The sequence below is a fragment of the Podarcis gaigeae genome (genome assembly GCF_964106915.1).
Source record: "Podarcis gaigeae genome assembly, chromosome: 10".
NCBI classification, from domain to species: Eukaryota; Metazoa; Chordata; class Lepidosauria; order Squamata; family Lacertidae; genus Podarcis; species Podarcis gaigeae.
In genome coordinates this window covers 45979438-45992060 of record NC_139686.1, presented here as the reverse complement: position 1 = coordinate 45992060, position 12623 = coordinate 45979438, and the positions used below count along the sequence as shown (strand labels likewise).

The 12623-nt window shown below is 42.0% G+C and overlaps 1 protein-coding gene across 5 annotated transcripts in view; it reads left to right on the top strand.

Annotated features, from left to right (window-relative positions):
* TBC1D30 (TBC1 domain family member 30) overlaps positions 1-12623 on the top strand; it is a 45094-nt gene that overhangs the window by 18915 nt on the left and 13556 nt on the right. For all 5 annotated transcript variants that reach the window (XM_083699158.1, XM_083699159.1, XM_083699161.1 and 2 more), the window contains 6 exons: positions 87-148; positions 598-663; positions 1789-1914; positions 6597-6782; positions 7402-7570; positions 8927-9095. In XM_083699158.1, coding sequence (XP_083555284.1) covers positions 87-148; positions 598-663; positions 1789-1914; positions 6597-6782; positions 7402-7570; positions 8927-9095 — 778 coding nt within the window. The remainder of the gene's footprint in view (positions 1-86; positions 149-597; positions 664-1788; positions 1915-6596; positions 6783-7401; positions 7571-8926; positions 9096-12623) is intronic.

Here is a 12623-nt window from a genome sequence, read left to right as displayed (position 1 = left end):
TTTATGGTTATCTGATAATTTTCTTCTTTAATCCCTAAACCAATATTTTAGTAACTGGTTTCTTTGGTTTTTATTTTACTGCATAGGAGTTGACACCAAGTTGAAATTTACACTTGAGCCATCTTTAGGTCAGAATGGCTTTCAGCAGGTAATTTATTATTTTTATTCATCTATAAGTCACAAAAGGTCTTCTGAATGCATGGACAAATATTTATTTAAAATTTGCACTGGCCTGTGAAGTGGGAGTGTTATCCAAATGAGCCTATACAGTAATCACTTCCGTTGCAAATGTGCTTGTTACTAGTGGTGTTTTGATACCTCAACAGTTTCCTTTTCTGTGACAGCAGAAAGTTCCATATGGCTAAGAACCTAAAAGGATTAAAGTCCATTGCATTATTATTATTTTTGTAATTTCTAGAATATGAATGAATAATTAAGCAGCAGATTAGTTTTTCCTCTCCATGTTGATCATGTCTAATTGGGTAACTAGGTATTAAAATACTTGGTACTTAAGTTCATGGTAAATATATTAAATTGTGTTGCATGCCCAGTTATGTTTCTGAACTGGAATAATCTGTCTCAGTGGTTATTTTTTAGTGGCACGATGCTCTCAAAGCAGTGGCTAGGCTGCCAACAGGAATACCAAAGGAGTGGAGGAGAAAGGTGAGGAAAGCTCTAACCTTCTGTGTCCTGTGGATTTCAATGAGCATAACTTCCATTACTGGATAAACATCTACATGCTCCTTCTAGATTTAAGAATGAACATAGAGGTTTTCTTTGGTGACCAGATTCATCTGAAGTTTCTAGTGTAAATTAAAAAAAGAAAAAGAAAAAAAGAAACCCAATCTTTGTGCCAGTGCTCATAACTTTGTGCCAGTGCTCAAGCTTGGCACTGGTGAAGTTATCTCAGTTTCTGGTGACTGATAGCTGAATTAGGCCAGTTGCTTTGTGAAGAGATACTGCATGTAAAAGGAGTGGAGTCACTCTGCCTTCTTCTCCTTCAGGCTGCTGCTCAGCAAGTAAAGCCGATTCCTGGCCCCACTTTACATCCTATGGAACAGGGCCAGACTTAGTAATGCTTAGATTATACCCATTGAAATCAATGTAGCTTAAGTTAGTCAGGACTAAGTTAAGCCCCATTGATTTAAGCTGTTCTTAGCATGAGTAAGTGTGGATCCAACCCTATGCCTTTGTATATTTTGCTGCATGCACTGCGTAAAAACACACGATTTCCCAATCTTCTTCTTACGTCTGCGTTGTGGGAGAGAATTGCTCATATGAGCATGGTATGTTATGCAATATATAGGTGAGCTGTGCTACCATGAAATAATATGCAGTCTGCAGAGATGCAGTGGTTTTGTATAACTAAAAGGATTGCACTCACTGTCCAGGTGTTGGTCCAATAACTTTGAAAGCAGCACCTTAGCAATTGGCCTGGGGCGGAGCTTTTTTTTTTGTATAAGAACGCCCAAAGTTGCTGAACTGCATTGCCAGTACTGCCAACCAACTCCCGTGCCGCCCTGAAGCTCCAGTGCTGCCCTCCAATGCTCACCCCCAGTGACGCCATGCGGTCGCCTGCAGTGCCCAGGACAGCCTGTTCCTGTCTTGCTATGCTACTGTTTGAAAGCTTGCTTGCATAGTGCTTCAGACTGATATGAACTTGTTGATTAGCTTTACTTATTTATAAACTATTTAAAGGAGGGGTGACTCACAATTATTTTGTGGGGTGGGGAATCTCTTTTGGGCGTGGGGTATAAATAATAAAAATTTTATTTTTCATTATTTAAGGTCTGGCTCACCTTGGCAGATCATTACTTAAGGAGCATAGCAATTGACTGGGATAAAACAATGCGCTTCACTTTCAATGACAGAAGCAATCCCGACGATGATTCCATGGGTATTCAGATTGTAAAGGTACTTTAAGCAATTTTAATTAGTTTATTCTTCATGGCTGTATACGTCTCTGCTTGTTTTCCTGAAAGTTACGTTTATATTATCAACGTGCAAGGAAATTATTTCTTTGCCCATTGTTCAAATAGATCAATGGGAACTGGTAACAGCTAGGAAGATTAATGGAATAATGACCTGCTAAACTTTTAAAAATAAAACCGAGTTGTTCACTACTTCCAAAAGTAGGTTCTGTTTACCATGGAAGCTTCCAAAATGGCAAAAGGGAGCTCAGAATAAAGATTGGTCCTAAAATACTCCTTTATTAGCATTACTTTTTGAATTATTATGCTCATTGGCAAATTATCCCCCCCCCCCAGTGTATTTCTAGAAATATACTTGTCTTAGTTTTGTCAGTTCCAAATTTCAAGGCCACCTCCCACATGCAAAGTTGCCTATTATCATGTGTGAACCACTCCCTACCATGATGTTGTTCAAGGAAGCTTCTCGTATTATCTACCTGACCCCTGACCTTTTAAAAATACCGCAGCATGATCCGAATGTAGAATTGCTTCATGGGTATCAGGTAGACCTTGGTATGAATTCCACATTACAGGAGACAGTGTGGTGTAGTGATTAAATCGTTGGGCTACGAACTGGGAGGCCAAGGTTGCAATCCCCTCTCGGCCATTAAGCTTACTGGGTGGCCTAGGGTCAGTCGCTACCTCTCAGCCTAACCTACCTCACAGGGTTGTTGTTGGGGGGAATCAAATGAGGAATGTATGCCACCTCGAGCTCCTAAAGGTGGGGTTTAAATGCAATAAAGTAAAAATTACCACAGTGAACAATCTACAACTGTGGCGATCACACAGGGTCCCTGGATGTTTAACAATCTATTGATCCCTGTGCCACCACTGTGCTCGCTTCCCCGCTGCCACCAACCCGTTACTCTCGAGTAAAACACTGAGTCCAGACAGTTGTTAAAATTGAACCAAATAAACAAGTTTATTTTATAAGCATTAACAAGTTTACGGTTTCTCAGATAATATTCCTGTCAGTTTCTTAACTTTAGTTTCTTTACTGGCCTATACCTTCCTAATACAGTGGTGCCTCGGGTTAAGTACTTAATTCGTTCCGGAGGTCTGTTCTTAACCTGAAACTGTTCTTAACCTGAAGCACCACTTTAGCTAATGTGGCCTCCCGCTGCTGCCACGCTGCCGGAGCACGATTTCTGTTCTCATCCTGAAGCAAAGTTCTTAACCCAAGGTAATATTTCTGGGTTAGCGGAGTCTGTAACCTGAAGCGTATGTAACCCGAGGTTCCACTGTACCTTCTGACTGATTATCTCAACTGTTTGACTGACTCCTCTTAACAAACTCTCTCACTTCAGACTAGCCCAACCCACAGTCTTATCCTCTCTGTCTCTTCTAACTCCAGACTGACTTCCCAACCACCCTAACTCTAACTCTAACTCCTCCCCTTGGGTTCCCATTGGTTAGTCATTTTACAATTAGTTAACCCTTTCCTTATGAACCCAGTATGATGTCACACACCTAGGAGGGCAAACGCCACAACAACTATGCCTAAGTCTTTGTTCTCTATGAGTTGGCAAACTTGTGTTTGGCCTGGATCATTGAAACTGCAGGGGAAACCTGATGTGGAAGAATATAAGAGGTCAGGCAAGAACCTTTCTCCAAGACACTTTAGTTTTCTATGCGCAGGCATTTTATTTCTGTGGATGAGAATTCCATTATGTAAGGCCCAAAATGCAATTTGAGGTGGTATAGCCCAGAGTGGGAACAGGTAGAAATAAACCACCTTGATGAGAACTACAGCCAAGCTTTGTAATAGGAATAATAGAATTCTAGAGTTGGAAGGGACCCCAAGGATCATCTAGTCCAACCCCCTGCAACGCAGGAGTATTTTTGTCCAATGTGGGGCTTGAACCCACAGCCTTGAGTTTAGAGTATCATACTCTACCGATTGAGCTATCCCAGTGGGTCTTAGTAAGGTTATACAAATTTCTGAATGTTCTGTATGAAAATACTGATCCTAATTGGTAGGTATAAATTATAGAGCTTATTTGTACAGGGCCACATTAAAAATTAATAACATAACTGTTTTGTCTCTTGGTTACTAATGGTCTATAACCGCCAATACAATGTAACTCTTGGGAAACAAAGAAGTGTGTTTGTGTCTCTCTCTCTCCCCCTGCCCAATTTCTGTGTTCTGATAACTGTATTTCTTATTAATCTGCTTATATAAAATGGAACAGGGTTGCATCCAACTATGTTTTATTCAAAATAGACCCATGAAATTAATGGAACTAATTTAGTTTTGTCCATTAATTTCAACAAGTCTGAGTATAACTGACATTGAAAGCAAGCTATTGCAATGAATAAAAGCATCAACATCTGATCGTGCCAGCATCTGATCCTGTCTTAACAAATATGAAGAAAGAGTTGGTATAGTGACAAAAGTAACCTGCAACTCTACAGATCTTGTTGGACTACAGCGCCCATCATCCATGGCTGTCTGGCGCTGATGGGAGTTGAAGTCTAGCAACATTTGAAGGGCCACAGATTGCCCACCCTTGGTTAGAGTATTGGACCAGGTCCGAGGAGACCCAGGCTCAAATTTCCACTCATCCATGAAGTTCATTGGCTAACCTTGTGCCAGGCACTATGTCTCAGCCTTTCCTACCGCGCAAGGTTATTGTGAAGCTAAAAATGGGAGTGGGGAGAGAATCATGTCCACTCTCCAGATTTCCTTAGTGTAAGGGCAGCAGATAAGGCTGGTGACAGTGCTCTCTAAAGATCTCCCTTCAGGTGCCTTTCGACTGACAGGTTCTGAGTCAAGCCCACTGGTTCCAGAAGACAAAGATACCAAAGCACTAATTAGCAATAAATAGATTATGTATTAAATATTATAAGGGGGTGCAATTCTCGTGAACAGCATGAATACAAGATGGCATGAGGAAATGTGCAATTGGAGGTGAGGGAAAATCATTGCTAAAAAGAAAGGAAGCGATATATGCTTTATGCACATTCAAGGTCCTAGCAATAGGGCGCACCAATAAAAATTAAGAGAGGGAAGGGCTCCTGGGCAGAATGAAATAAAATGGAAGAATGTGCTGTGTAAGTTGATTATGCATTGAGTAACCTAAAGGATTCTAAGCAGTGAAGTCCTTGCTTATACCACCGTCTTGTGGTTGCCAATCAGTGGTGAGAAGGTATTTCTTCAGCAGCAATAAGCAGTTTGGAATAGTATCTGGAGGCTCTTGGGGAAGAGGCGGGGGGCGGGGAGGGGGAAGCACAAAGTGTAAACCAACGTTTGTATGTTTGGCACACAAACCAAAATTTGGGTTCTAAACAACAGCTAGCACACCCCTGCAGTGTAAAATAACAGTGGGGAGGGGGGCAATTGAGTGACACAACAGTCAGTTCCTATGTACAGTGTAACAAAGGAAAAACAACAATGACAAAAATGAGCATATAGGGTGGAATTCACACTAAGGCACAACAGAATATCCCCCCCCCTTCTCCTCCCCTATGTCTTTTGTAGAGGTTCTCCCACAGAGAGCACAGGGCAGGAGGAATGTCAGGGAAGCCCTGTTATTCAAGCAGAAGTCATTCCGGTCATGCAATTATATAGTGCAAGTCCGCATATTTTTCTAGAATTTTACATGTTGCTTTTGAAAGAGCAGCAGTGTCTACTCAACATGTGGGGTTGTTGTATCTAATGTTTGTCATACTCCGAGTAAACCCACTGAGTTTATTGGCCATGGCTCACTTAATTTTAGTGGGTCTGCACTGAGAAGAACTTTGTTAAATGCAAGGCATAACTTGTGTGCTCATGCGCATGGAGACTAGTGCACTGTACATGATCACTGGAACTTCTCCTCTGGTTCCAGAAAAAACCAAATTCTGTAATTTGAGTTTTCTGCATTTCATTCAAATAGTGAACTTTTAAAATTGCAGTAGTTTAACGTTTTGAATTGCCGCTTAACATCATCCACTTCAATCCGATTTTCATTCTGCTCTTTTATAAGCCTTTGTTTGATTTAAAGGCATGCTTTTAAAGAGACAGATGGGACTTTGCAAGCTATCTGAAACCTCCCTTTGAATGTTAAAATTTACAGCTTGCTTGATAAAATGCACCTGTTCAGTGTTTGTTTCAATATGGCTAGAAAGCGCATTGCCTTCTATCCCAGGGATGTCTTAATTTCTTAAAATTTTGTTACGAATGTTAGCTTCAGAATGCTGCTGCCTGTTGCCTTCACCCCCAGGATGGTATTTATTCCAATATACCAGCATGTTAACTTAGGAACTAGGAACAAGCTTTATATTGCTGTTGCTTCTGCCCAGTACGATATTAACTGCTGACAGCAGAAAAGGTGTTTCTAATTTTCCATTTAAGAAATAATCCACTTTCTGCACAATGATTATTTTGTTGCTATTTTATATTGACCGGTGGTAATTGTTTATTCAGTTAGCCTCCTTGAGCGTGTCAGTAGATAAAGGGTGTGGATATTGAATCTACTAAATTGGACATTTGCAGATTCCGTTCCATCGTGCAAAGTCAATTTAATTCAGGAAATAAAAACAGGGCTGACGTTAGAGTGTGTGCTTGAATTTAACAATGTAAAAGCCATAAAGGGAGCTTCTGCTGAGACCTTATTCCCTGTTTCCCCCCTCCACTTTCTTTAGGATCTTCATCGAACTGGATGCAGTTCTTACTGTGGCCAGGAGGCAGAGCAAGACAGAGTGGTATTAAAACGTGTTTTACTGGCCTACGCCAGGTGGAACAAATCTGTAGGATATTGTCAAGGCTTTAACATTCTGGCTGCCCTCATTCTTGAAGTAATGGAAGGCAACGAGGGAGATGCTTTAAAAGTGAGTAACGCTACTGAGCAAGGTGTTGTTTTTACCCGTATTTTGAATTTTTTCTATCAGAATGGTTCAGCAGTGGGGATAAAGTCCCCCGAAGCAGGGTGTGGGTATGGGTGTTGGTGTTTTTTACACAAGAATGCAGGGGATTTTGAGTTAAGTCCAGTCAAAGGCGACTATGGGGTTGCGGCGCACATCTCGCTTTCAGGCCGAGGTAGCCAACATTTGTCCACAGACAGTTTTCCGGGTCATGTGGCCAGCATGACGAAACCACTTTTGGCGCAATGGAATACTGTGACGGAAAACCAGAGTGCACAGAAGCGCCGTTTACCTTTCCGCTGCAGTGGTACCTATTTATCTACTTGCACTTTGTGGTGTGCTTTTAAACTGCTAAGTTGGCAGGAGCTGGGACAGAGCAACAGGAGCTAACCCCGTCACGGGGATTCGAACCACCGACCTTCTGATCGGCAAGCTCAAGAGGCTCAGTGGTTTAGACCACAGCACCACTGCTTACCTTTACCTTCAATACAAATAGATAGAGAATTGTATGGAAATAATTTGTATTCAACCACAGTGATTCCACAGGACCTTTACTAGCTGCTAGCCTTTTCTGCTTTGTTTTCAGATTATGATTTACTTAATAGATAAAGTGCTGCCTGACAGCTATTTTGTCAATAACCTCCGAGCTCTATCTGTCGACATGGCCGTGTTCCGAGACCTCCTGAGAATGAAACTTCCTGAGCTGTCACAGCATTTGGATACTCTTCAAAGAGCTGCCAACAAGGAAAGTGGAGGTAGATGCCTGCGCAGATGCCTTCCAATTGTTTTCTTTGTTAGTTTTCTGTTTCTTTGCTCCTATAACATTTCTTTGCCCTGGGAGCCTTTAGAACACATCTGATTACGAGGCTAAGAAATATATTAGCCTGTTTAAAACTTAACAAATGTTTGAGGTGAAACTAATTAATATTATTATTTATTAAATTTGTATACCTGTCCTTCATCTGAAGGTGGTCCACAACATAAAAATACATAACGAGGACACAAAATACATAATGAAAACAAGAACAAAACAAAACCAATAACGTTCCCCCGACAAACACATTTAAAATGACGTAGAATGTTAATCAGCCAAAAGTCTGGTTAAAGAGAGAAGTTTTTGCCTGGCGCATAGTGATATGTAATGAAGGTGCCAGGGGAGCCTCTCCGAAGAGAGCATTTTACATGTGGGGAGCCATCACATAAAAGGCCCTTTCTTCTGCTGCCATGCTCTGGGTCTCTCATGGACGAAGGACCTCAGATGATTATCACAGGGCCCTCATATATTTTTTTTGTATCAGATTTTTTAAAAAATAACAAACATGATCATAGTGAAAATATTAATAACTGTTCCAGTTGGGGTTACTGGTTTGAGAGAGAATCTGTTCTTTGCTGCTGTGTTAATTTACATTTTTAAGGTATCTCCTGTATTTTTTCTTAAATGCTAAATTATGACCGTGAACTGATTCGGAAAGACTTCTTGTCTTGAAAAGCAGCATAAGAAAGTTCAATAAATAATTGATCATCACCGCAGAGTTAAAAGATGCTAAGAGAGTAGTGGGGAATTGGACAAACCATTTCATTGAAAATTGGGATACTACGGGGTTTGACATGCAAATACTGGTACCTTATCCCACTTACTTGTTGTATTTGGGCGTTGCTTGCAGGCTTCCCATAAGCATCTAGTTGGCCACTGTGAGAACAGGATGCTGGACTTTGGTCGGATGAAGCAGGGCTATTTTTATGTAAAAGAGAGGAAGAGATGGGTTGATGGAAGTAGAAATGCAAATGTAACAGAGTTTATTGTTACACTCCTGATCCAATCACCTCCCACACCGCTGTTCAGTTTATGATACCAATTCAGAAGGCTTGAGGGTAAAAATCCTACCAGATTCCGACATTAGTAAAAGCTGAGCAGTTCCATAGAGGAATGTTACTAGCATATTATCAATTGTGTTTGTTTGGCTTCCTTGGATCTATGGCAAACCGAAAAATGAATGGAATGGAATCATTTGTTGTTCCTGCAATTCTGTATTTTTCTTCCTTATGGGTTGTGTTAAGATAAACACTTTCAGGGAATAGCTGTGGATCTGTTCTGTTTTCTTCTGTTTCAGGCGGTTACGAACCCCCACTCACGAACGTCTTCACTATGCAGTGGTTCCTGACCCTGTTTGCTACATGCCTTCCTAACCATACAGTTCTAAAAATCTGGGATTCTGTGTTCTTCGAAGGGTCGGAAATTATACTGAGAGTAGCGCTGGCTATTTGGGCAAAGCTGGGAGAGTAAGTATACTTTCAGCCTATACCTAAAGGAAATGATACTGAATAGTTGTTTGGAGGGTTGGAAGTACTATATGAAATGGTATCGAAGTTCTGACAATGGTGCCCATTCTTTTTTCCTTCTCCATCCCAGTTGACCCATATAGCGTGCTTTGCGATGCAGCTATGTTACATACAGTTCAGTTGTTTTGTGGGTTGGTGGTGGTGAGGCAGCAGCTGACATTGCTCCTAAAACATATCCCAGAAGTTGAATCGCCATCCTTAATGGGTTTGAGTGCAAGAGCACTCTCCTCGCTTTTGCTCCCCAGTAAGTAAGTGATAGGGACGCGGGTGCCGCTGTGGTCTAAACCACAGAGCTTAGGGCTTGCCGATCGGAAGGTCAGTGGTTTGAATCCCCGCGACGAGGTGAGCTCCCGTTGTTCAGTCCCAGCTCCTGCTCAACTAGCAGTTCGAAAGCACATCAAGTGCAAGTAGATAAATAGGTACCACTCCGGCGGGAAGGTAAACGCGTTTCCGTGCGCTGCTCTGGTTCGCCAGAAGCAGCTTAGTCATGCTGGCCACATGACCTGGAAAAACTGTCTGCAGACAAACGCCGGCTCCCTCAGCCAGTAAAGCGAGATGAGCGTGCAACCCCAGAGTCGTCTGTGACTGAACCTAATGGTCAGGGGTACCTTTATCTTTAATGGGAATACTGTATTATGGGGTTGGATCCAGACTTTGCTGCAGCCAGTGGAGAGGTATCTTTGCTAGTTGCAACCAGCACTACATCCGACACTGTTTGGCGGGGTGGGAGGGAGCCTTCTGTTGAATCAGAAGCCTTGCATAGAGGGAGGATTCCTGTCCACAAATGGCGGCCTGGATCCAACCCACAAAATTTACACAGGCTTTTTGTCCAGGAGAGGCGCCCTCTAACTGAGGAGGAGGGGTGCTCACTATTTGCCAGGTTCCCCTCCCTCAAATGCAACTCTTGGTGTCCTTCTCCCCAAAATCAGCTCCAGAGATTTGAGGGACCCTGCAGAAGAGGCAAGGGGGAATCGGCAACCGTTCCTTCCCCTCCTCTTCCATTAGCAGAGGTGTCTGCTGGATCAAAAGCCCTTTTGTTGAGTACAAGGGAGTTAATTGAATTCCACCCAGAGTGTTTGCAGCCCTTAATGAAAGTCTAAGAAACACCCTGGTAATTGAATAAACTAATTATATTCAAAGGATTATTTTTTTAAAAGAAGTGTGTTTATTTTGGGACAAGTTCTAACAAATATTCTAGTGGCTGTCAAGAACAGTTGATTAAAAAAGCTAATAGCAAGGGCTTTAGGAATCATTTCCATCTCTTGTGAAGAACTTGAAAAAGCTTTATGAAATAAAGTACTAAGACACATAAATTCAGATTTATGCTTTAAATAATAATAATAATAGTTGGAACAACTTATTTCTTTTCCCAGTTAGTTACATTCAAAGCAAAAAGACCCAGTCCTTTTGTGAACAAGTTTTTGTCACTCACTTCAAGGGTAATTGCAAGCAGAAGCCTGCTAGTTCAGCTGAAAAATGTTTTGCTGGATTGCATTATTGCTTCTGATCTCCTCTTCTGATGCCCACATATTTTGCTTTCCTGAAGAGCCAGTTTAGATGCAAAAGTTGTCCCTGAAATAAGACAAAAAAACTAATTAAGTGCTACTTTCTAAATGCAATTAACACTAATCATGATTTAATTTTTTTCCGTAATAGGCAGACAGTTTTCATTTTGACTTCGTCTTTCGAAGAACAATTAGATTTTATTTTATGTCTCATGAGCAGAATTTGCTCATGAGATATTCCTGTTGCTAGGGTAGGGTAGGCAATTATTGGTGATTTCCCAGTGCACCCCTGAAAGGATCAAGAATGGTGTGGGAGGTTTATGGAGGGCTGTAGAAGGGAGGGGACGTGAGTGGCACTGTGGGTTAAACCACTGAGCCTACGGCTTGCCGATCAGAAGGTCAGCGGTTTGAATCCCCGCGACGGGGTGAGCTCCAATTGCTTGGTCCCAGCTCCTGCCAACCTAGCAGTTCAAAAGCACAAAGTGCAAGTAGATAAATAGGTACTGCTCTGGTGGGAAGGTAAACAACGTTTTCGTGTGCTGCTCTTGTTCACCAGAAGTGGCTTAGTCATGCTGGCCACATGACCTGGAAGCTGTACACAGTGCAGGAAATGAATTATCCATTATTCTGCCTTATATTCTGGGAACCAGAGCATTGGGCTTGTTGCTGAGAAATAGGGGTTCATACCTCCACTCATTTATGGAGGCTCCCTTGGCCTGTAAAGTGAGATGAGCGCTGCAACTCCAGAGTCGTCCGCAACTAGACGGTCAGGGGTCCCTTTACTTTTACCTAGAAGGAAGGGGAAAGCTGTGAACATTGCTCTCTGACATCCCCTTACAGTTGTTAGAACCTCTGCTGGATACTGGATTAGACTTCCTTCTATACAAGAAAGGAGCCCTTTTCAAGGATGGGCAACTCAGAATCCAAGCCAAAGGCTACTTCTCCAGCTTGACATATATTGTTAAGACTCAAGAATAAACACTGAGCAGTGCAGTACAGCTGCAGTGAGGTGCCCACGAATGGTACCTATGTTAGGCATTACCATTATCTTCTCATACTTAAAGCATTTCTACCTTTCCCTACTTCCACCTTCTAGCCTGAAAGCAACTCTCAGTGGTAGCCAATTGGGAGAGATATTTGTTCAGAGACCCCAATGACCTCCATAACTGAGTGGAGGTATGAACCCATATTTCTCAGCAACAAGCTCAATGCTCTGGTTCCCAGAATATAAGGCAGAATAATGGATAATTCATTTCCTGCACTGTGGTGTTTGGAACCAAAAGGACACAGTTTCAGGCAGTGCATATTTGCAGAAAACTAAATGTCAGATAGTTTCAAAACCGTATAAGTTCTTTCTGATATTCTAGTGCACTGGTCTTTAGTGCACTGCTGAATTGCAACCCACTCTGAATGAATCCCTAGCTGGAATTAAGATTGCTGGGGAAAAAATCAACAACCTCAGATATGCAGATGACACAACACTGATGGCAGAAAGTGAGGAGGAATTAAAGAACCTTTTAATGAGGGTGAAAGAGGAGAGCGCAAAATATGGTTTGAAGCTCAACATCAAAAAAACGAAGATCATGGCCACTGGTCCCATCACCTCATGGCAAATAGATGGGGAAGGAATGGAGGCAGTGAGAGATTTTACTTTCTTGGGCTCCATGATCACTGCAGATGGTGACAGCCACCACGAAATTAAAAGACGCTTGCTTCTTGGGAGAAAAGCAATGACAAACCTAGACAGCATCTTAAAAAGCAGAGACATCACCTTCCCAACAAAGGTCTGTATAGTTAAAGCTATGGTTTTCCCAGTAGTGATGTATGGAAGTGAGAGCTGGACCATAAAGAAAGCTGATCGCTGAAGAATTGATGCTTTTGAATTATGGTGCTGGAGGAGACTCTTGAGAGTCCCGTGGACTGCAAGAAGATCAAACCTATCCATTCTGAAGGAAATCAGCCC